Here is a 24264-nt window from a genome sequence, read left to right on the forward strand (position 1 = left end):
CACTAGCGATCACCTGGTTTTATTTTGAAAATCACAAAATTAGTAATTATGGTGAAATAATTCTCAAAAAGGTTGTTGATATAATTTCAAAATTAAAGACTATATATATATATATATATATTAAACATGAGTCACGAAGAGAGAAAAGGTGAAAGGTCAAAGCTGAAGAAGGTGGTCACAAAGGCTCCTTGGAGCACCTAAAGGCTAAATCAAGACTCCTTTTTTTTCCTTTTTATATACTATATAATTTAAGGAGGAAAAAAAAAAGAGTCACAGACTCACAGTTAAAAGTTAAAACTAAGAACAGAGGAGAAATATTATTTTGAATATTAAAATTATAGATAGAGAAGAAAGGGGGCCGGGGTGGTGACCACCTGCCAAATGCATATAAAAAGCCGCCATTGCTAACCAATCTCATTCCATTCAATCTCTTTGTTATCTTCCTCACTCCTTTCCTCCCTCATCAAAATCCATACCACCGTAGTTTCCTTTCTCTTTCACCACCTTCTCAATACATTTTCTTAGTACCTACCTCTCCAGCTAGAGTTTCCGCAATCCAAACCTAGCTTCTGTTTCTTGGCCTTCCTTCTTCAGTGAAAAGATTGCCTCTCGCTCACTGTAGAAGACCCTGAATTGAAATTAATACTAAACATTCTCTTTCTTCTTCTTCAGGCGGTTTAAGGTCACAGAAAGTTTAGCAAAGGTCTTTTACCGTTCTTCCATTCCTTTCTATAACATTGCTTCCTCTTTGTTTATTGTCTGTTGGCTAGCTTCTTCTGTTTTTTTCGTTGATCTCGTTTTTTTGTAAAAAATGGAATATATATAGGGCACTGTTGAAGATGAACAAAGGAGGAGGAATGAAGAAAATGAAGTACGTGGTGGTGACTGGAGGAGTAGTAAGTGGGCTTGGGAAAGGAGTGACGGCAAGTAGTATTGGTGTGCTTCTCAAGGCCTGTGGCTTTCGTGTTACTTCTATCAAGATTGGTCTGTTCTGCTGCACCTTTCTATCTTAAATCTCCTTTTCTTTTAAATGTTTTTTTAAGCTTTCTATTACTAGAAAAAATATAAGAAAAGAACCGCTACTCCCTCCTGTGTTTCTTCTCTCCAACCAAATCTCATGTTCAGTGTACAGAAATCCTACCCACCTCTCTGGACATGTCACCAAAACTTCTGCTTTGGGGGTTATAAAGTTAAATGTTCGGTAAAAAGATAAGCATGTGTAGATTTCTTTTGCCTTTTCATTTTCAATTCCTTGAAATGGGCCTATGTTAAGTTTGCTTAAAATTCCTTCGACAGTTTTCTTGTTCTCAAGTCCTGTTGCTTTGCACTACTTCATGATCTTTTGATGTTGGTCTTCTTGATTTGCAGTCCGTTGTTAATTACAATAATTATTATGTCTCAATTAGGATCAGGAGCTGTCGCTACTTTCTCCACTTCTTTTGAGTGCTTTACATTGCTGTTCATGCTAACAATTTCTTGTATTTTTTGTTCAATTTTACGTCTTCATTCAGATCCATACTTAAACACTGATGCCGGAACAATGTCGCCCTTTGAGCATGGAGAAGTGTTTGTCTTGGATGATGGTGGCGAGGTAGAAAGTTCCTTCATTTTTTTTAATGTACTCGAGAAGATTTGTTAAGGGGTCTTTGAGAAAGCAATAACTGTAGCTTATGCATGCTAAGCATGTGGATAAATTTCCTGGACTCCACATCCTCGAGAGGATATTTCTATGATTCAAAAGATTGGCTTCCATATGCCTTTTGAATTGTAGTCCATGGCATTAAAATTTATGGAATCTGTCAAAAATTACTGCTGGATATTTCTCATGCCCCTCTATTTTGTTTATGATTACCAACTCTGATCATGCTAGATCATATCCATTAAACCTGTAAACTAATAAATTTCTTACTCGTCACGAGTGAAAGTAAAAGAAAATGGCTGGAGTGTATGTTATTTCAAGGAAAACGAAAAAAAAGGAAATCAGAGTAATGACTTTAATGAAAGGTAGGGAATTGTTCTAGACTGAGAGAACTGACTTATTTATCTTGTTTTGAAGGTGGACCTGGACCTTGGAAATTATGAGAGGTTTCTAGATATCAAGTTGACACGCGATAATAATATCACCACCGGAAAGATTTACCAGGCAAGTGGTTTAAACTTCATGTTTCTTAAGTGTATCAAACATCTTTTTCTGAAGAAAACAAAAATCTCTAGAATTAGCTGACATCTTGTTACTGAAGTTAATTGTTCCCTTGTCTTATTGAACTGTAGGCTGTTATTGACAAGGAAAGAAGGGGAGATTATCTGGGAAAAACTGTGCAGGTTTATATCTAGCTGAATTTATCTATTACGTTGTCCTGTAGCCTACCACAAGCTTTACATGTATAGTTCATCTCCTTTATGTGTTTTTGTAAACTGCAGGTTGTCCCACACATCACAGACGCCATTCAAGAGTGGATTGAACGTGTGGCAATGATACCAGTAGACGGACAGCCGGGTCCTGCTGATGTTTGTGTCATTGAATTGGGTGGAACTATTGGTACAGTAACAACTTTCTTGATGAATAATTGGTCATGAGCTGTTCTCCATTTTTTTCTGTGTCACTAGAAACTTTCCTGTGGGCAGGTGACATCGAGTCCATGCCATTTACTGAAGCTCTAGGGCAGTTTTCATACCGTGTGGGTAAGACCGCTACTACGTAACTTTACATAATGCTGTGTGAGACTCTTCTTGCCTTTACTTTTTCTGATTAGTCGGCTTCTTCTAAATGATGCTTGTTTTCCAGGCGCTGGCAACTTCTGCTTGGTTCATGTCAGCCTTGTGCCTGTTCTAAGTGCTGTTGGTGAACAGGTAAGCACCTTAAAGTATTGTCTTGGGATATAATCAGTGTAAATAAGATGATTGTCTATGTGCATATATACTTATCCTATACGAAAGAATTATAAAAATCAGTGTATTTACACTTTGCAGAAAACAAAACCAACTCAGCACAGTGTTCGTGGGCTGAGAAGCTTAGGTTTGACACCAAATATCTTAGCTTGTCGCAGCACATTGGTAACTTAATCTCTCTCTCTCTCTCTCACACACACAGACACAACCACATGCACACTTGTAGTGATTGTAACCTCTGTGAACTTCAGATTATGGACTTGCATTTGTTTTACAGGCACTCGAGGAGAACGTAATGCAGAAACTCTCTCAATTTTGCCATGTCCCTGTAAGTTGATCACAAGGAAAAACCTTTTCATGCATGTTACTTGAATATTTACATGTCTATTTTACATGTTTTTCAGGCAGAAAATATCATCACCCTCTATGATGTTCCTAACATTTGGCACCTTCCTTTGCTTTTAAGAGTGAGTAGACTTTTAGCACTTTTGACATTCAGTTCATTTCTTAGCTTCTAATTCTCACAACTACCATGTGTCCCTTCTCATTTAGGATCAGAAGGCTCACGAAGCAATTTTGGGAGTGCTGAACCTTCTTGGGTTTGTCCAGTGATCCAACTTAGCATTGATTTACCCTCTGCAATGCTTTGCATGATATCTTCTATTTGCTGGCATCCTTAAAATGATTGTCTTGTAATGTGCAGGATTGCAAGGGAGCCTAATTTAAAGGAATGGACCTCTAGGGCTGAACTCTGTGATATGTTGCTTGAACCAGTGGGTCCTAGCAAATTTCAATTCTCATATTTAGCAACTGTTGCCATGTTCTGCCTGAGATTTATGTATTTAAACCATGAATTGCAGGTTCGTATTGCCATTGTTGGGAAGTATACAGGGCTTTCAGATTCATACCTTTCTTTACTAAAGGTTCGCTTATCTATCATTACCTTCTTAAAGCTTAGGATTATTGTTTCTGCGGGAAGTTTCACGTGTTCATGTGATTAAGTCTTTTGTGAAAGTTTATCCCTGAGGTTGTTGCTGCTCTTCCTTACTTTCAATAATACATCTCAAACTTTTAACCTAGCAGACCATATCTAACAATTCAACTACCTTTTAAAACGTTGTGCGAATGTATATGTGTTTATGTCCATAATAAAGATAAGATAATGGAGTCTTTCGTGGTGGTAAAAGCTATTTTACTGTTGACAGGCTCTTTTGCATGCATCTGTTTCTCTCCGCAAGAAACTTGTTGTGGATTGGATTCCAGCTAGTGATCTTGAGGATGAAACTGCAAAAGAGGTTAGTAATTTGGAGTACTGATATCATATAAACTAATCTTTATACCGGGTTTTGCTTCTTAACTTGAATGCTCCCCCCTGCAGAATCCTGATGTTTACAAGGCTGCTTGGAAGTTGTTAAAGGTTTGTATTGCTAATGGTTGAAAGCATGAAGCTGATTTTCTTTTTTAGTAGCAGCCCTTAAAAGTTCTGGTAGCTTTCTTTCATAGCCATCTGACCAGCCTACGTCTTCAGGGTTCAGATGGTGTTCTTGTCCCAGGAGGGTTTGGTGACAGAGGCGTGGAAGGGAAAATTCTTGCAGCCAAGTATGCCCGAGAAAACAGAATTCCATTCCTTGGAATCTGTCTGGGAATGCAAATTGCAGTCATTGAGTTTGCACGATCCATCCTTGGCCTGCAAGATGCTAACAGCACAGAATTTGATCCTGACACCAAGGATCCCTGTGTTATATTTATGCCTGAGGTTTTGTATTGTCCCCTCAGTTTAGAACTATGGTGCCAACTGGTTGTCTAAGTTTCCTGTTTAGCCTGACATTTTACCTTATCAGGGATCAAAAACCCACTTGGGAGGCACCATGCGTCTTGGGTCAAGGAGGACATATTTCCAAGTTATGGACTGCAAATCAGCAAAATTGTAAGTGATTTGAGGGCTTGATAACGATATTGATATGGTAGCGCCTATATTCATGTATGATAAATTTTGATGATGTAAAAGGCTGTTATTCATATCATAAGACTATGAAAGTTACAGGAAGAAACTTTTTGCTTATGACATATTTATCATAAATCAACCTGAAATATGTATACAACAGGTAGATCAAGTTTATTTAATTGTGAATTTCTGATACTGGCTAAACTCTGGATTCTGGATTCTGTCAGATATGGTAATAGAGGCTTCATTGATGAGAGACATCGGCATAGATATGAGGTATGGGGTGTCGAGAACTCAAGATGCATATCTTTGCCATGTAAGTAGATAGTTACTCGAGATAATAAGAAGTCTTGTTTATGCAGGTGAATCCTGATATGGTATCACGCCTGGAAGATGCTGGTCTCTCATTCACTGGCAAGGATGAAACTGGTCAACGCATGGAGGTAGAGAGTTTTGGACTTGCAGACTTCCGTTTTTGCATTTTTCAAATTTCTTTAGGATCAATAGTTATATACAGTTATTCTAAGTTAATTTGCCTCATTGATGTAACAGATAGTTGAGCTGCCTAATCATCCTTACTATATTGGTGCTCAATTCCATCCTGAATTTAAATCAAGACCCGGGAAACCTTCTGCACTATTCTTAGGTACCTCTCTCACTCTTCTCCATATTGCAAGAGTAATATTTTTTTCTCATCTTCAACCAAAAGACTAGTTTTCTTCTTTTCGTCAACTTAATTAGTTACTAGATAGGATGCTTCTTATTTCTAATGTCTAACTTTGACATTTGATAAACAACCTTCAAATTGCAGGCCTGATAGCAGCAGCATGTGACCAACTAGATTCTCTCTTACATGCTCACAAGATTCCCAATGGAATGGCCAAAAAAATTAGCCTCTGCCAAAATGGAAATGCAACTAAGTTTGCAAAAATACCGACAGATGGTATCTACAGCAATTGCAATGGTGTGCATGCCTAAGCTCTGGTCCTGCTCTTTATTATAGGACCTTTTTTTTTTTCTGAAGCGATACATGTTCTGATGATGCTCTGGTAGTATCTTAGGATATGCTTTGTACAGTAATTTGAGTATTTGGTAGGAGTTAGCTTTGAGAGGGATGGCGGATTGAACAGAGCTTGATCCTGGTAATGGCGGATTGAACAGAGCTTTATCCTGGTCTTTTATACAGGACAGCCTGTTGTAATTTACAGTCGTACCATGCTTTCCAAGCCTTCAGTCTAAGATGGTGTTTTTACTGTGGGATTGCAATGAAAAATCTCTCTAGTTTGCCTATGTCAACACTCATTAACTTCGTAGGAGCATTCCTGCCTCTTTGCTTTCTCTATAATTCAGGCCTCTTAAACTTATATTGATGAAGCCTATGAATAAATCAACGAACACGGAAGTAGTTTCACTTTCAGATGGCAATTTCTAGAGGACCGAATCTGCCTTCTAATAACAGCTCAACGATGATTGTCAGGAGAGCAGAATTGACGTTTCCAGTCTCCAGAAAGAAACCAATGCTTGTCAATTGTCAAATGGATGGTTTTGGTTTTTTCTTTTCTGTCCTTTTGCAGGAAGGAAACACCTGTAGATAACGAATCCTCGTTAAACTGAAAGCATGAAAAAATATTAAAGAGTATCCTAAATTAAATAACTGTAATAAGTTGAAACAGCCTCCTGGAAATGCAATAGCTTGCCACTTGCCGCCAAATGAGAGATCTCAGGATGCTGTTTTAACCTTGTGAAGACAGGATAGGCTCCAGAGAATTCAGAAGGGGGTCATGTTCCAGACTGGATATCCCTCATTCCTTCCAAACTAACCCGAAAATAGACCACGGATTAAGCCATAGGATTTTAGTTTGAGAGAAGCGCGTGGACCAGGATACATGGACAATGGAAGGAGGAGTTGAATAGCAGTCCCTGCTCTCTTTTGTTTCGGTCGTGTAAATCAGCGGGAAATATCCTGAAACTTTGTACATACGAGAATAACCAGCCTGAAGCCAAACTGGACACCAATGACATGTTCTTTTGGGAATTATGAATAAACACATACGAGAACATCTCAGTTAATTGAGCTTCACATGCTATTGCAATCAACAAATGAAAACTAACAGGCCACGACAGACCTTACGTACGATGGGGCAGGGAGAAAAAAAAATCCAAAGCTGAGCATGTAGAGACAAATCAATATGAGAATCTGAAGAATATGTTAGGTGTAATATCTTGATTGATTGAAATGCAATTGCTTGATTCAGAGAGAGGGAGCTTGGTGCCGGGAGATTGATTGATAGGCAATAATAATTATGATCTTAAAGTGATTGTAGAATATAAATATATTGATACTTTACTATTAAAAAAAGAGAGGAGATTCTCCATTGAGAGGCATTGGTACCATTATCAGAGCAAAAATTCTAAATTTTATATTTAATTATTTGGGATAGTATTTTTCTTGCCTGTGTTGTGAGATATTTTTCTTGGGTTTCTCTCTTGAGATGTTTTCTTGGTTTGAGGTTATAGGCAGTTTCTCCGTGTAGAGAGATTCTTTTGACATTAAGGTCTATTTTTTTATTGGTTTAGTTTTTTTCTTTTGATTTATCATAAAAAAAGAAAATTATATTGTTTGTTTTAATGAAAAAAATTACTCCATTTGTAAGTTTCAACCCAAGATGTTTGTGAATAATAAAAATTGTGGGGTCACTTAGATTTCAAGGAGATTGATTTCGGAGAGAGTAAAACTCTCATTAATTTCAAGGAGATTGATTTCGGAAAGAGTAAGGAGGCTTGCTTTATCTATTGATTATTAGGTTCTACTGAACCATATATGGTAAATAATTTTTTTTTCACCCACTTCTGTTTTGGAAATGTGGAGTTATCTTTGAAGCATTTATTCTCAAAATTATATTGCCCGAAAGTTTTAATTGGAGTTAAAAATTGACAATTATTACCAAGATAATCTTTTTATTAAGCAATTCTATTCTAGATTTATTAATTTATGGAGTGAATATTCTAAGATAGTCCATTCTATTAATTGTTTCTAAAGAGACCTTAGTGGCATTACAAGTTGTTCATCAGCTACAATTACATGAAGAACAACGCCTAGTTAACATGACTTTAATTCAGAAACGATGACACTTGAGATGGTTAATTTGGCATATCCTGCTCAAAGCAAAGGAAGATTCAGGTCACAAACTCAGTGCTACAATTGCAAGGAGTTTGAACATATTACAAAACACTACAACAAGAAATTCACAATTATTGCAAAAAGAAGGGGCATGTCATTAAAGATTGTCGAGTGCAACCTCAAAATCGACACACTCTAGTCTTTTATAATGTTTTTCAGTCTAATTTCACAGCTGCTTCTTTGGTTCCTTCTTTGAATCAGCAGTCTGTAAGCAATTCTTCATCTACTTTCACACTTGAAATGGTCCAGTAGATAATTGTTTCTGCCTTCTCTACCTTTGGCATATAAGGTAAGAGGAATCTACTAGTTTCCTGGTTGGCTGACTCTACAACGGTAATCATATGGTTGGCAATACAAATGTTTTATATAATATTCCTAGGTATGTTTCTTTCACATGATGTCAGAAACACTTCAAAGCTGAGGTTAGCATCCTCTTCCAATATGGAAACACTAAATAATTTAAGCTTCCTATTCCCAGATGCAGTCCCTTCAATGGTTCTCAACTAAAGTTGGAATTCTCGGGCATGATTCCTTTTTCTGGAGTGATTACAAAAGACTCCCGTGATACTTGTCCTTAAGAAGTTAAACATGCAATTAGAGAGAAATTCATTGATCTTCGATTCTTATTTAAAGCAAGAAACAAATTTCTTGCCCTGGAAAGGAGGATGCAAGCTAGACATCAACATTTGGTTAAGTCTACGATTCAGCCATACCCCCTGAAACTTGAGTAAAAAATGAAACTCCACCCTAAACTAAAAGTAAATCCAACTTATAATGATGAGAACCAAGGATTTTTCAAGTTGGAGTAGAGTTCTGACATGAATTTTGAGTTTTAATTAAAGCTATTTATTTTAGATTAGGATTATTTTTATTAGTGTTGCGATTTTACCTTTATTAAAAATATTTTTTAGACTTATATCCTATATAAATAACGGAGGTGTTCTAAACATTCTGATAATAAGAAATTATCAAAAACCTTTCCAAACTTTCTGTAAACATATCTTTCTCTCCTCGAGCATGGCATCATGTAAATCCCACTCTCAAATCCTGATAGCTGCGGAAGCTTCTGGGCCTTTGGGGCGTTTTGAGCAGCTGTGCTCAAAACACCAACGAGGCCCACAACGTGTTTAGGATAGCTGATTGCCGAGACAAATAAAACATTTTTAACATCAACATATAAAAATAATTAAAAACATTAATTTTAAACAAAATAAAATTAACTTCTAAAAAAATACCATTTGAAACACATCTCAAACAGCTCTAGCCCTAGATAATAAAGGATGACTGCCGAGACACATATCCCTTCCTTCCACTGATCGCTTTCTTCCTTCCTTTTTTTTTTTTTTTTTTTATCTCATGCATGTAGAGCATGCTAGCGGTTTTTTTTCCCTCGCCAAGTTATTCAACTAGGAGAAATAATCGCCAAAACATGTGAACACTTGTAGATATTTGTACCTGATTCAAGATATGCTAGTCGGTAACATCCATGTCAACAAGCCTATGATTTAATAAACACTCCTGTCCTCCTCCATCGAGAAAAAGGTTTCAAGTTCGAGTGTCACTCAAGAAAAAGAATTTGAAGTTTTCAGAACCCATGACTCTTGTCTTCGTCCACCGTCATTTCATCTTATACCCTTTTAGCTCACGTCTTATTGAGTTAATCTACCCTTTAGCCCGCTGTTGTAATCAGTTCTCTGTTCATTGAAGTAGTTAAAGATCCAATGACAATGGCGTCTGCTGGAATTTGAGAAGAAAGACAATGAATGAATGAGTCCTTAATCAATCCGAGTACAAAAATCTACACGATCATTCCTCCTAGGCACCTGCGAGAAATATAAATGAATTACCATAATTAGATTCATCTAGCAGTTGTTAGTTGAGATAAGTTTATGTTTTCAGAGACTAGCAAAAGCTTTTCTACACAATTTGGCCTGACCGCGATTCTGGAGAGACAATTTCTCGGAAAACATATGTTAATCTACTCCCAGAACAATTAATTTTTCAGTCGGTTTGGGACACTAAAAAATTAAATGTAATTTTCTTGATAGATACAGCACAACATGTGGACTTTTCCCACGTCAGTAGCCCAAAAGCAAGATTAAATTGAAACAGTTTTTAAATTCTGTAAATAGTTTAAAGGATATTCAAAGCACTTATCCAACCAAAATTTTCTTTATTAGGAAGAAAAGCTAAATCAATAATTATCTCCTCACCAAGTTTATGCTCATGGTTATGTTCCATGTAAAGCTGGGCAAAGGAAGTTGATTTTTAAGATTTCTGAAAAAGGCTTGCCTATCTCCGCAGGAATCCCATTGCTTGGTATACATTTTTGAGAGTGGCATCTGCAATCTCTGAAGCTTTTCTGGCACCTTCCTCCAAAACACTATCCAGATAAGCCGAATCAGAATGTATTTCCTCATACCGAACCTGAAAAGGTTGAGAACTTCATTGATGATGGGGACACCAAAATAAATGATTATGACAGAAAAAGTGGAGGCCAAGTTGGTTCTCAGCACAACAATGAATAGATGCTCTTTGGCACATTATATAAAACATGCCATCATTAGGCGGAAAAAACAGCCATATATGAATAGATTATTTTACTTATAAAAACTGCATATGAATTGTCAGTGATCAAAAAATGCAAACTGTGCCAGAACATGCAACAGTAAGGTCAATAACTGATAGAGACAGCATAAACTAATTGGCACCCATTTTCAGGGATTTACAATCAATTAGCGGGTTGGGCATCAAACTATCTATTTCCAGCAGTCTTCAATGCAAGTTCATCAACCAGCAAGTTACATGGCACTAGGCAACATAAAATCAGACTGCAGTTTTCCAAAATTTCTCTAGGTACTTGTTAGTTGGTGAAAATTCCCAGGTTCAGAGTAGGACAACATACAAAACCAAGTTGGGCATGATCAATGATACTGCACATACAAGTGCAGCAGCAATCAATTGTATTACTAAATAGATGTGCAGCAGTACTCCTGAGGAGGGGGGCAGGGATAGGGAAGGACAGTACATGTAGATTACTAACAATATCTGTAATAAAATATAGAAAGGCATAGAAATGACCCCTCCATACTTTCTGTTCTCTAAAGTACATCAGCTGAGATCAAACTAGGTGCAAATGGGAAAGCAACTGATTTTCATGAACTCCGGTCAAAAGCCATATGCTACAATCATGTTGCACTGGAACTGGCATGTTCAGTTACACAACAATAATCACTTCAGTATCTAAGACAACTTGTGTAACTAAGTATAGCATTTGTCCCTGACCCTAGTGAAAGAGAAAGGCATGTATAGAGGTAGAAACCTGGATGGGATGTAGATGTTCAATCAAGGCATCTGTTAGGAGAGGTTTGAATGAGCCCCAATTCAAACCCTGACATTCCTTTGCTACATCCTACAATCAGTGTTCAGCAGACATGGTCAGAGTGGAATATCATAAGACCTCACAACTGCCCAGAATTACAAGATCAATCATTTCCTCAAAACACAGTTGCCAACATTCTTCAATCCCAAGATTAAAGAAAAGATTGAACATGAAACACAAGGTCAGAGAATCATGAACAGGCATAAAGCAAGGAATTGACCAAAGTAAATAAGATGTGAATTACAATACCTCTTTCGTCTTGCCTGAAACAAGCTGATATACCGAAAGAAGATTGTTGCATTCAGGCCTTTCAGGATTGTCAAATTCCAGGCTGCATGAATTGCAAGTGGAAAAGCAAAAGGCACAAGATGAGAGGGACCTTAAGATACAATGCTCCAGAAATGTTCTTGGATCAAAAGATATAGAAAAGAGGGGAAAAAAGCTATCACAATTTTCTAGATGGATAAAGAACTAACGCTGGAAATGAATCAGTTTTGCAACGCTTGATCTTGTTTGCTATTACCTACAAGACAAAAGGAGCTGTTGAGTGACTGTCACTTTTTCCAGCAAGAGTTTCAAAATTTATAAGCATGAAATTCAGAGAACCATAATCAAAATATCGTTCATCATACCTCGAGATTTAATGATAACACAGTTTATGGAAAGCCAATTTTAAAAGTCAACATTTTGACAGGAGCAAAATCATCGAGGTTTTAATATTTCTCCCACACTTTCAAGATTTAATGATAACACAAAGTTTATGGAAAGATGAGTCCTGCTAATTAGTTATTGAATTTGGCAGGACCAAGATGCTAAAATTCTTCATTTCCACACCACAGAAAAATATCAACCATCACTTGAGCTCTTGATGAAATTATAATCATACCTTATAGTGTTTATAGTAGCAATCATTTCTTATATTTAATGTCACACTGTTCAGAGCAAAATACATGTAAAGGAAATCACTGACTCAACTCACATCTTTTGGATCAAGAAGATTGATTCGAGACTGGTCAGAAGGTGCAGACTTCGACATCTATAAGATTAAACCACAAGAAAGTGTTAGTAAGTGTGCAATCTCTTCTATGGACAAGAGAAAAGAAGTTTACGAGTTATTTGTTTGGTTAACTTGCTGCCTTTCTGCCTATATGGTCAGAGCATAAACTGCTGCCCATTATTAGAAACTTAAATGCCAAATCATATTTTTTCTGCAATGGCAGAAACCAAAGGACAACTTTGAATTTGTGTACAAGAAAATCAGTGCACCAACATAAAATAATTATCAATAAATTGTTAAGACACTTCTTCCAAACAATGAAATGCCATTAATTGGTAAACAACCAATTGTGAATTTGGGTAGTGGTAAAGTGGCTTAAGTGCATTTGCACCCCTTCCTCTTCAAGCTGTGGGTTTTGTAAATGCAGGCCTTGCATGGATTTATTGCTTCAGATGATGACAGTAGAAAAGGAAATGGAAAACAGAATAGGAACAGAAGAAAGTCCATCCCCTAAGAAAATCAATTGGGTTTTGCTCACAAATCAAGTCTGTATTCAATGCCTTGATTGATGCAAAGATAAATTTCTCGAGCCTGCCAACTTAAAACTACCAAACCATAAATTAAAATAAGTAGAGCACCTTGGAAAGACCATCAGTTAGTGACATAACTCGGGCTCCAGCTGGTGGTATAAGTGGTTCAGGGACCTACATGGGAAAAATTATCACAGAAAAATTGTCTCATCACTTGTTATTTCATCATGAAATGTAAGATAACCAGAAATCAAGAAACAGAACCAAGCATCAACCTTAAAGATAGCACCTCCTCGCCTGTGGCAGAATACAAAAGTAGTCAAGAAATGATGACATATAGTCTAGTCTTTTAAAAAACGTAGATATATTTTGTAGCTCTAAGTAGAGATGTAATTTTTACCCTCCCAATTTTTTCCACTTCCTTCCTCCATATAAATAATTAACACGCTCAGCCAGTTCACGGGTCAACTCCAGATGTTGCTTCTGATCCTCACCAACTGGGACAAAATCAGACTGCAGAAGCATGCTGCAATTTATAAGGATTTTGCATTCAGGTTGATTACCATTTTTACACCAACAGAAAGGTAAATTAGGACTAGCGAATGAGATAATCAATAACTATTCCTGATCAAACATATCACACTCATTGCGCATCAGAAAATTCCTCAACCGCCTACTTTCTCATTATCTGTGACACTAAATTACAAAAGGATCCAGATATTGTTATAAAACTTCTAAAAGATAAAAGTTTCACAAAATATGTGCTCATGTTGGAAACCACCTGATACAAGAGAATATCAGAAGCCATAAGAACTGGATAAGTCAAAAGAGCAACCCCGACATTTTCATCCCCCTGCAGAGGAAAAAACCATGATATAAAGTTAGTTTAAACAGCAGAAAGGGTTATAACAATAGCATAAAGTAAGAGAAAATGTAGAGTCTGCTATGAAGACCTTACATCTCCTGACACTAAATGTGAAGCGTTGACGCTAGTGATGGTTAGTAATGATAATTGTTGTTCTATGGTAATACAGAATGCAACTAGACATGCTTTGAGAAGATATGTGCAAAAAAAAAAAACATTTTGCCCTTTGGCTTCCTCCACTAAACAAAAACTAGATGTTTCGTGTTTTTCAAAAGAAAGGATCCTTGGATATTGCCAGAACACTGTTCTTTATGCTAGATGAACCTTTTTTCTTCTTTTTTTTTGCGCTAGAAGAGAACAGTTTACATATTCAATTCCTCTGTCAGTTTTAATATATGTTTACAGGTTGGACAGAAGTCACAGAACTCCATGCACATCAACCTGTTATCTTATGCATGGAAATCCCAATGTCAATGATAAGATACACATGGTATAACCAAAGAAAATATTCCATAGAACTTGATATGAATGGGAATAGCTGCTCAAGCAACAGGATATCAAGTGTTAATATTGAGCTACACACCCACCGCCTTACGGGATTTCTCTTTAAACTGGATCATTCTGTTAAGCCAACCAATTGGCGTGGCAGAACTTAGAAGCCACATAAGCTCTACATGTGCATGAACATGAGACTGTACAAAAACAGAAGCCTGCAGGTATATCAGGGTAATCAGACTAATTTAATAAACATTAATGCCAAATATCTACTCAAACTACTGAGTAAGCAGCATTATCAAGGATCAATAGCTGCAAGACCTTTGAAGCGTCTATACCACAAGCCAAATAAATTGCTGCTGTATCCCTTGTTGCCTTAGACAATTCTTTTGTATCATATGGTAGTGTAATCTGGAAGTTCAACAGAAAATCTGTGACGGTTAAGAATTGTCCAATTATGTTGTATAAGAACAAGAAAAAATGATGTGAAATTTAAAAGATCAAGGATATGTAGTCCCCAAGAAACCGAACCCCACCAAGCATGAATCAAGGCATAAACAAGAAAATCAGGTTAGAATTCACATCTCCACCCCTCTCAAGTAAAAGAACATGCTCATTATTTCGAGAAGTGCCAATGAACAAGATGCATTAGACTCCTACTTTTCACACAGTTTCTCAGAAAAAGTCAAGGATGCATCAGGTTCCTCATTGGGGTGCTTTTAATAATAAGCATGTCGCTCAAGTTTTTGCTTACAACAGGTTAGTTGGGCACCCAATTTTGTGTAGCACTAATATTGTTTTAAATTAGTTAAGATTCAGCATAAAGACAGATCTATGGAAAGAGTTCTCGTATAAACAGATTCATGGTAAAGGTCCATCATCTATGAAATTCTAACCTTAATTCCAGGGGAGCATGAGAACACAGTAACATCAATCAATTAACCCAACCTGCTCCTCAACAAAAAGAGAAAAAGGAAACATCCAGATGTTCCATCTAGGGGCAGTGACAGCACTTTCTACTTTTTCCCCCAAAATCATTATTAGGAAAAAGAAAAGGGAATATTTGGTTTGATCAAATTAACACTGTTATAATGGGAGAGTTATCAAGAAAAGAGAAGAGGATGAACCTTTAAAACTCATTAGGAAACGTTATCTTTTTCAAGGACAGGATAGAGATATGAGAGTTTTGGAGGGAATTTAACCTTATCCTCCTTCCAAAATAAAAGATCTCAGCATCACAAATTTGGGTGTTGAGTAGGTAAGAGAGTTTGATGTATATACTTGTTCTTTTCATGGTATCCTTATGATTAACTCCACCCTGAAGGATATAGTAATACTTAACTAATTATACGTCTCATTTTACTCTCTTGCCAAAAAGAGGGGATGGCAAACCCTTTTTCCACCATCATACATTCAAACAAAGAACATAACTTCCCTAGAATTACTTCTGCAGCATTACTGTTTCTTTGAAAGAATCTCTCTCCCCCAACCCCCCACCACAGAAACACAATCCAAAGACATGACAGGCAAAAGTATTGTTTAAATGTATATATGCGCCCCCTGTGCTCTACATGTTTTTCAAGAAAGGTGATTCTTTGAAGTTGAGCAAACACAACAGTTTCAACTTGAAAATATATAGAAATAAATAGCTCCCAAATTCAGAGTGAGGCAAATCATTCTATCAAATATGCCAAAAACATAAATGTCCTAGCACTAACCCTACATGAGAGTGTAAATTTTGATAAGAACCATTTCCCAAGATTGGCTTGGGATAACTATTCTCTCACTCTCTAATTGGTTAAATCAAACGATCCCTCTCTTCACCAGCTTTCTCCCCAGATTGAACTCTCTAACCCCTTCACACCAAAAGGCACCTTAAGTCTCACATTTATCTATTTATGATTTGATTTGGGCAGCGAAAGCAGGCAGGCTATCCCCTACTATAAGTATCTTAATATTCAAAAAAATAAAGCATCGACAAGTTTCCCACATAGCCAATAAGTGCATAAGTCCTAACATTATAAAAACTGCAAGGCTAATCAATGGAAATTCAAAAACTTAATAAAAAGAATGCTAAACAAATAGGACTAAAGCAATGTAGAAATCTAAACAAATTTTCCTAATTTTTAAACATCAACCAAAAGAGCATAAAAATTCTTCCTTCAGCTCAGTTGCACTACATAGAATCTATGAAATCTAAAATTACTCTGAATATGAAGTTTGGAAACTACATACCGCATGGAGGTCTACTATGAAGAAGAGAGTCTCGTATGTATTCTGCAACAGTTATAGCAAATCATGTCAAGAAACTGAGTCAGTTTTTTTTTTAAAAAAAAGGAAAAGAAATAGTAGCCAAAAAAGAACCTGAAGAGCAATCCAGTTCTTAATGGCACCAAGATAATTCCCTAGGTGAACAGATCCTGTTGGTTGCACTCCAGACACTATCCTCTTCCTGTCAAAAAAAAAAATCGAGTAATTAAATAAAAAAAAAAGCTTATAGCTCCGAGCTAGCAAAACAAAAAGGCGATAATTCGAGTCATATATTACTTTACAGTCACAGAGGTTGGAGAGTTCTCAGGAGAAGTTTGTTGAGAGTGCGAGACGTCGCAGTAGCAGCGGAAACCGTTGCTGTATTTTGAATTTTGTCGAATTCGCACACTTTTACTTGCAAAACCATTCAATTTTGAACTGAAATCGGAGAGGGAGTGAATGTGCGAGTAGAGAGGCGACATACTATTTAAATACGCAACAAAGTAACTGCATGAAATATAGAGCGTAGAGAGAGAGAGTACATTGAAGAAGAGGAGAGTAGAGGAGCGGGGTTTGAAAGGATGAGAAAGTGTGACAGAATAGCGCGTCCCATTTTCGATTCCCTCCTCTGCCTTTGCGAGCAAGCGGCTCAACTCCACTTCCTCCTCTCACTTGATAATAAGAACGATAAAAGACCTCTTTTCAAAATTACAAAAACCCTATTTTGCCCTCTATGTTTTGTTTCGAAAAATCTCGCCCCCTGTAATTCATTTTCTTGTTCAATTTACCCCAACGTTTTCCAAAATAGCGAAAGGCCACATGTTTCCTTTTTTTTTCCACTAACAAATCAAAAACCGCATTGAGTAATAAACTCTTAGTGTATATAGTATTATAGTATAGGGTGTTTTTAAAAAATATATTTTGAAAAAAAAATATATTAAAATATTTTTATATATATATAAAAAAAAATTAAGGTTTGATCTCCTTCACTCATTATACTTTAAGAAATTATACATTATATCCTGAAATTTATATAAGCAATAATACTTAATAACCCTTCAAAAAAAAAAGCAACAAATATTTAATTATTTATATAACTGCTATTATTTTTTATTTAATAATTAAAGAGTCATTCTAATATTAATAGTACAATTTATCATCAAAATAATATTACAACTTTGCCAAAAAAAAATAACTAAAATAACTAAAACTTGGTAAATGGTATTTCATCCCTTTTAGACTTTTTACCAGACATTTCATTTGCATAATCCAAACTCCTGCATTTATAATACTTAGATTTTAATAATTCAGATGTTTTTATTCTCATGAACAACAACAACAAAAAAATATACAAATTGATGCGTAATCTAGCCAAATATATGCATTAGAACCTATCTCATGCGACAAAATAAACAATTTTGAATTATTCCGCAACAATACATATACTCAAGATTCTAAGAATATTTCAGTTTGGATAACGTAATTACTAATATGATGATCACTAGAAATTTATATTATTATTAACTTCAGGTCTCGTGGGATTAATAAAAATATACGCAAACTAGCTCGGACACCCACATTAATAAAAAAAAATTTATAAAGACATATATGAGATTTTATTAGAGCAGATATTTGGATAAAACATTCAATTGTATAATCATTTGAGTGTTTATTAAATTAAAGATTATAATCGATTGAAACTTAGACTATGAAATCAAATTAGTTTCCATATGCAATTTATAAGGGCTAGATTGATATTTCCTTTCTCTTTCCCTTTCATTTCTCCTACATAACCAACCCTATGAACTTATTTTTTTTTATAAAAAAAAAAAAACAAGTGAACACTTTACTTGAGCTATCTATATCTATCTACTTGATAGCAGTCATTCCTTCTCCCCCCCTCTCCCTCTCCAAAAACCATGTCCTTCACCGCATCCAGCAACCTCCTTCCCAACACACCCATCCTCTCCTCCCGCAGAAAGCAAAGCGCCAGCTTCAATCCACGCGCTTCCTCCATCAAATGCGATCTCTTTTCCCCTACTTCTTCCCCTTCACCACTAAACCCTAAACCCCACTCCAACTCCAACTCCAACTCCAACTCCAACTCCAATTCCAAACAACCAAAAATCAAGAATTCCCTCCTTAAAGCCCTCACCTTCTCCGGCACCGCCGCTGCCGCCAGTATCTTTTTCCGCCTAACCCCCGTCATCGACAGCGGCGGTGGAGGCAATTGTGGAGGCGGAGGCGGAGGAGGAGGAGGAGGAGGTGGTGGCGGGGACGGAGGAGCAGGAGGAGAGTTCTGGAAGAAGCTGTTTTTTGTAGCGCCGGCGAATGCCGATGAGTCACAATCGGAAGATTGGGACTCACACGGATTGCCAGCCAACATTGTTGTTCAATTAAACAAGCTTAGCGGTTTCAAAAAATACAAACTATCGGAAATTCTGTTCTTCGACCGGCGAAGATGGACTACTGTAGGCACGGAAGACTCGTTTTTCGAGATGGTTTCGCTCCGTCCGGGCGGAGTTTACACGAAAGCTCAGTTACAAAAGGAACTTGAAAGTCTAGCTACTTGCGGAATGTTCGAGAAAGTGGATATGGAAGGAAAGACAAATCCTGATGGAACTATAGGGATCACAATTTCCTTCACTGAAAGCACATGGCAATCAGCTGATAAGTTTAGGTGCATTAATGTTGGATTAATGCAGCAATCGAAACCGATCGAAATGGATTCAGATATGACTGATAAGGAGAAGTTGGAGTATTATAGGAGTCAGGAGAAGGATTATAGGAGGAGGATTGAGAGGGCAAGGCCGTGTTTGTTGCCTACGCAGGTACATCGGGAGGTTTTGCAGATGTTGAGGGAGCAGGGGAAGGTTAGTGCACGGTTGTTGCAGAAGATTAGGGATAGAGTGCAGAAATGGTATCATGACGAGGGGTATGCTTGTGCTCAAGTTGTGAATTTTGGGAATTTGAATACTAAGGAGGTGGTTTGTGAGGTTGTGGAAGGGGATGTTACTCAATTGGTTATTCAGTATCTGGATAAGTTGGGGAACGTTGTTGAAGGGCACACACAACTTCCTGTTGTCAAGAGAGAGTTGCCCAAACAGGTGAATGGAAATCGGCTTTGAATTTGTTTTTTGTGTTGCCTCTGTATGATAGCTAGGTGCCGATTGATTGTCTATGAATGTGGATGCTTCATTGAGTTTAGGGCACAATCTAAGCTGTAGTTCTAGATTAGTTATTGTTTTTCTTTGTTCAGCAGTAACTGTAGATACCTGAGTACAGAGCATTGGTATATGATTACATCAAATCAGGTCTCTGAATAGTAGTAAATTGTGAACAGACAAGATTGCTGCTGCTTCTTGTAGGATTGAAATAATAAGCATGCATCTTTAATGCATAAATCTTCATCAATCTGCTCTCCTCTAAAACTTTTCTCCATATTATGGACAAAAGACATGAAAAGACAGATTCTTAAATTCTATTTCCATTTGATGAATAACTCTTCAACAATCTATTGTGATCCTCACACATAGAAACTCTAGAATCCATGCTCTTTGTGCTTTACTGCATTACCAGTCATGTTACAAATACTTAATGACAGTGTTTGGTGAAATAGATAAAGGATGGTCTATCATGATGCTGCCCCTCCATTGACAATGCCTCCTTTTTTATACTGCTGACTTTTTAATATAATGAACTTTTGCTAATTGCTCATTTTGTAGGTTGATTTATTTTGTGTTTTTTAATTGGTAACAACAGCTTCGACAAGGTCAAGTTTTTAACATTGAAGCTGGGAAACAAGCTCTGAGGAACATCAACTCCCTAGCCTTGTTTTCAAACATTGAAGTCAATCCAAGGCCAGATGAGAAGAATGAGGGAGGAATCATTGTTGAGATCAAGCTTAAAGAATTGGAGCCTAAATCGGCTGAAGTCAGTACAGAGTGGAGCATTGTTCCTGGACGTGGAGGACGTCCCACATTAGTATGTATATCCAGTTATGCAATTTGAACTTGCTCGTAGTTATTAGGGTTGTAAAGCTTAAATGCCAAAATTCCTATTTAATGCCATATCCCTCCTCTTCAGGCTTCATTCCAGCCTGGTGGAACTGTTTCCTTTGAACATCGGAATATCAAAGGGTTGAATCGGTCCATTCTTGGTTCTATAACCACCAGCAATTTCTTTTCGGCTCAGGTAATTTCTCCTGAATATACATTTCCTTTTTCTCAATAATTTTCAGGAATGGTTTGTTACCAATTTATGTGAGATTTCATTACTGAAATGTCTATGGAGTTTCCTCAGGAGGATCTGTCTTTTAAGCTTGAGTATGTTCATCCATATTTGGATGGTTTATATAGTTCACGAAACCAAACTCTCCGTGCAAGCTGCTTCAACATCCGGAAACTGAGTCCAGTCTTTACTGGTGGGCCAGGAGTGGATGAAGTCCCTCCGATATGGGTTGACCGGACTGGCATGAAAGCTAACATTACAGAGGTGAATGTTCTCCCATGTCCAAATCTAGGTGGTCGAAAACATCTTTAAATTCATTAAAATGATTTCCTAATGAGTGGATATATGTTACGTGTGGAACAGAATTTTACCCGTCAGAGCAAATTCACCTATGGGATTGTGATGGAAGAGATAACAACAAGCGATGAAAGTAGCCATATCTCTTCAAATGGTCAAAGAGTATTGCCAAGTGGAGGAATTAGTGCAGATGGACCTCCAACAACTCTCAGTGGCACTGGCGTTGACCGGATGGCATTCTTACAGGCCAACATCACGCGTGACAACACCAAGTTTGTAAATGGAGCTGTAGTTGGTGATAGGAACGTATTCCAGGTCAGAAAATCTTTTGTTAATTTATGGGTTGTTTGGGGAAACACAGCGTTACTATTGTGAATGGTGGAGCCAGTTTTTAAATTTCATAGTTAGGTCTCTTTTTTTCTAACCAGAGATTAGCTGATCCGATGATCTGATTAGTTGAAGGACGATTCCATTTTCTTTCTAGGATTGGTTGAGAACAAACCAGACCTGGTTGTTTGAGTTGCCATAGACCCTTATTTCTTGTTTTTAAGAGCCTCCTTGCTTGGTTTGTGAGTTTGGTGGATATTGTATGGTTTGATTTAATCATTGGGGCTCATGCAAATTTGGGGCTGACAATGAGCACTAGGTTTTTCCTCCTGTACAAGAACAATCGGCTACTCTCATTCTTGTGATTTTCATATGTAAACTCTTCACTGCCTGGGTAACCTACGTATTTTATGTATGAATTGCAGGTGGACCAAGGCCTTGGCATCGGCAGCAAGTTTCCATTCTTCAACCGTCACCAGCTGACATTGACCCGATTTATCCAGTTGAAGGAGGTGGAGGAAGGTGCTGGGAAACCACCACCACCTGTACTAGTACTAAATGGCCATTATGGTGGTTGTGTTGGAGACCTTCCAAGTTATGATGCTTTTACTCTTGGGGGACCTTATTCTGTGAGGGGTTACAATATGGGTGAGCTGGGAGCAGCCAGAAACATTCTTGAGGTAAGTTTTACTGGAGACAACATTTTACCTAGGATCAAGATGAACTGTGTTCTATCTGGTTCTTACTTGATGTTTCTTCTGAAAATGGAACCCTTGCAAGAACTAATTGTTTGCAGATGGTAAAATATGATTGTTCCCGCAATCCATAGATTTGGACTTGCTGTCAGCTATCTGATCCCTCTTTTCAATGTTGCTTCCAGCTCGGAGCGGAGATACGCATACCTGTGAGAAATACGCATGTTTATGCATTTGCAGAGCATGGCAACGATCTAGGAACTTCTAAGGATGTGAAGGGGAACCCAACAGAGGTCTACAGGCGAATGGGTCATGGTTCATCTTATGGAGTTGGTGTCAAGCTGGGTTTAGTTCGAGCTGAGTATGCTGTTGATCATAACACTGGCAATGGTTCAGTGTTCTTCCGGTTTGGAGAGAGATACTGAAAAGCTTGATTATCAATTTAGGCTGGATTAGCACATTTCGGCCATCAGATTTTTGGAATAACTGCCAGAGTTTTTGATCATCTGAAATCTCGTGTGATACTTAGAAGAAGTAGATACATGATTCAATTTGAGTGGATCTTATCTAGTCAGTTTTTTGGGAATCATATGCTCTAAGTCTGGCTTTGCAGGAGCTGAGAGATGTTGAGAAAACTGTGATGCCCCAATTATGTGGTTTGTGGACTCAAAAGACATTTGACTTTTCTAAGCATGTTACTGTTTTGTTTAGAGTGAAATAAAAATTATTTTTTAAAGTGTTTGTGTTTGGAAATGTATAAAATAATATATTTTTTTAAAAAAATATTTTTAATATCTACATATTAAAATAATCTAAAAGTATATATAAAAAAATTAATTTAAAACTAAAAAGAATTTAAATCTTTTTAAAAGTATGGTTATATTGTAATATCAAATAAAATATTAGTTATTGATGTGCAAAATTCAAAAGTGATTTTGTGGTCAAGTGATTCTCTTTTGTTCGATTTGTTGTCTTTTTTCCTGCCTTGAGCTCAGAGCATTTTCTTCATATTGCTTGCGCGATCGGCCGAGTTTTCTTCTTGTGTTTTATTTTTTCCATGTCGAGATAAATGTTCTGGTGCGGGAGCCCTGCGTCTTTATATATGTACTGACCATTTTGACATGTGCGTTTGCACGGGCATGAATCGATTTTCTTAAACATAATTTATCATATACAAAATCGTGATTAATTTTAGAAATAATTATAAAAACTCTCCTATAGTTTGATTTGAATTACATTTTCTTTCTACACTTTCTTAATTTATACATTCCATCCTGTAGTTTATATGTTTATAATAGTTTATATCCTTAATAGTACATTTTATTTGATTTGTTTTATCCAGAAAATAAAATGTAATTTATTAAAGCACAGAAAGAGTGAAATTAAATTAAACTATAGAAAGTTTTTATAATTATCTCTTAATTTTATCATTGAACATGTCTTTTTTTTTAGATTTCAAAATATCACAAGGCAAATGTGACACAGTTTAAAAGATATTCTTCATAAAGTGAGAAAACTATTTTGTTAAATGCCAAACCAATTAATAATAATAGTTTTCATCTTTCTTATCTTTTGCTAAACAAAAGAAAACCTTTTATTATAATAAAAATCATATTTTTCATTATTTTATAAAATAATAAAATATCTTAAGTATGGTAATAAATAATTTTTTAATTGATTTTTGGGAATATATTATTAAAAAAAAAAAAACACTTGCATTAACTCGTGTGTACCAAGTCTTGGTGTTTGCAAGTCTTTATTGATAAATTATCCCAAAAACAAAAAAGCATGGATCGTGCAGCGATTTCATGGATTAAAATATTTGTTCCCTAGCTGTTCTTAATTCTGACTGTTATTCAGTTTGCACTTTCTTGCGCATTCAATTTTATGTAAAGGATGAGAGATTCAGAGTATGTTGCCAGTGTGGTTGTTGGTGCTTTTTAAATAACTTTTCGTGCTAAAATACATGTCAATAATATTTTTTCATTTTTTAAAAATTATTTTTAACATCAGCTTATCAAAACAATCTAAAACGTACAAACCATATTAAATTTTAACAAAAAAAAAAATTCAATTTTTTTGGAAACGCAGGTTCAAACGCGTTCTCAGTCTCTATGCAGACACGGTTTAAACTGCGTTATGTTAAAATTATTATTTTTTTGTTAATTTTTTTATATTTTT

At 36.5% G+C, this 24264-nt stretch overlaps 3 protein-coding genes across 4 annotated transcripts; 2 read left to right on the forward strand and 1 right to left on the reverse strand.

Annotated features, from left to right (window-relative positions):
* The first annotated feature begins 394 nt into the window (after positions 1 to 394).
* On the forward strand, positions 395 to 6124 carry LOC7497562 (uncharacterized). Its single transcript, XM_002303692.4, has 22 exons — positions 395 to 703; positions 827 to 984; positions 1512 to 1591; positions 2057 to 2143; positions 2272 to 2322; positions 2422 to 2539; positions 2626 to 2682; positions 2786 to 2850; positions 2971 to 3054; positions 3167 to 3217; positions 3294 to 3356; positions 3442 to 3488; positions 3593 to 3662; positions 3750 to 3812; positions 4095 to 4184; positions 4268 to 4306; positions 4418 to 4645; positions 4731 to 4816; positions 5062 to 5110; positions 5197 to 5277; positions 5387 to 5480; positions 5646 to 6124. Exons 2-22 carry the CDS (start codon positions 840 to 842, stop codon positions 5810 to 5812), a joined length of 1815 nt encoding a protein of 604 aa, XP_002303728.3. The 5' UTR covers positions 395 to 703; positions 827 to 839; the 3' UTR covers positions 5813 to 6124.
* A 3307-nt stretch (positions 6125 to 9431) lies between these two features.
* Positions 9432 to 17224, reverse strand: LOC7497563 (tryptophan--tRNA ligase, chloroplastic/mitochondrial). 2 transcript variants are annotated; one of them, XR_008058862.1, is made up of 16 exons: positions 17077 to 17224; positions 16832 to 16972; positions 16649 to 16736; positions 16520 to 16561; positions 14606 to 14695; positions 14377 to 14499; positions 13706 to 13777; positions 13325 to 13437; positions 13200 to 13221; positions 13033 to 13098; positions 12377 to 12433; positions 11874 to 11920; positions 11647 to 11728; positions 11338 to 11427; positions 10229 to 10442; positions 9432 to 9838 (listed from the first exon to the last, which is right to left on the reverse strand). XR_008058862.1 is itself a non-coding variant. In XM_024596441.2 (16 exons), exons 1-15 carry the CDS (start codon positions 17145 to 17147, stop codon positions 10308 to 10310), a joined length of 1239 nt encoding a protein of 412 aa, XP_024452209.1. In that variant the 5' UTR covers positions 17148 to 17182; the 3' UTR covers positions 9432 to 9838. The 2 variants fall into 2 exon arrangements, 1 of the variants encoding a protein (XP_024452209.1); XM_024596441.2 differs by having other exon boundaries at positions 10308 to 10442; positions 17077 to 17182.
* Positions 17225 to 18355: 1131 nt separating this feature from the next.
* Positions 18356 to 22819, forward strand: LOC7465382 (protein TOC75-3, chloroplastic). The gene is made up of 7 exons (XM_002303693.4): positions 18356 to 19641; positions 20297 to 20518; positions 20621 to 20728; positions 20837 to 21028; positions 21128 to 21376; positions 21814 to 22068; positions 22269 to 22819. The coding sequence occupies exons 1-7, from the start codon at positions 18454 to 18456 to the stop codon at positions 22506 to 22508; spliced, it is 2454 nt and encodes an 817-aa protein (XP_002303729.3). The 5' UTR covers positions 18356 to 18453; the 3' UTR covers positions 22509 to 22819.
* Positions 22820 to 24264: the final 1445 nt, after the last annotated feature.

Source organism: Populus trichocarpa, chromosome 3 (assembly GCF_000002775.5).
Source record: "Populus trichocarpa isolate Nisqually-1 chromosome 3, P.trichocarpa_v4.1, whole genome shotgun sequence".
Taxonomy (NCBI): Eukaryota; Viridiplantae; Streptophyta; class Magnoliopsida; order Malpighiales; family Salicaceae; genus Populus; species Populus trichocarpa.

Excerpts from the sequence above, each read along its gene's own strand:
- LOC7465382 (XM_002303693.4), top strand. The coding sequence starts at position 18,454 with ATGTCCTTCACCGCATCCAGCAACCTCCTTCCCAACACACCCATCCTC. Across the intron at positions 20,729-20,836 it reads GCAATTTCTTTTCGGCTCAG|GAGGATCTGTCTTTTAAGCT; the intron begins GTAATTTCTCCT and ends GAGTTTCCTCAG. Across the intron at positions 22,069-22,268 it reads CAGCCAGAAACATTCTTGAG|CTCGGAGCGGAGATACGCAT; the intron begins GTAAGTTTTACT and ends TGTTGCTTCCAG.
- LOC7497562 (XM_002303692.4), top strand. The coding sequence starts at position 840 with ATGAACAAAGGAGGAGGAATGAAGAAAATGAAGTACGTGGTGGTGACT. Across the intron at positions 3,357-3,441 it reads ACCTTCCTTTGCTTTTAAGA|GATCAGAAGGCTCACGAAGC; the intron begins GTGAGTAGACTT and ends CTTCTCATTTAG. Across the intron at positions 3,489-3,592 it reads GGAGTGCTGAACCTTCTTGG|GATTGCAAGGGAGCCTAATT; the intron begins GTTTGTCCAGTG and ends TGTAATGTGCAG.
- LOC7497563 (XM_024596441.2), bottom strand. The coding sequence starts at position 17,147 with ATGGGACGCGCTATTCTGTCACACTTTCTCATCCTTTCAAACCCCGCT. Across the intron at positions 13,438-13,705 it reads CTGATATTCTCTTGTATCAG|TCTGATTTTGTCCCAGTTGG; the intron begins GTGGTTTCCAAC and ends ATGCTTCTGCAG. Across the intron at positions 11,428-11,646 it reads TTTCAGGCAAGACGAAAGAG|GATGTAGCAAAGGAATGTCA; the intron begins GTATTGTAATTC and ends CACTGATTGTAG.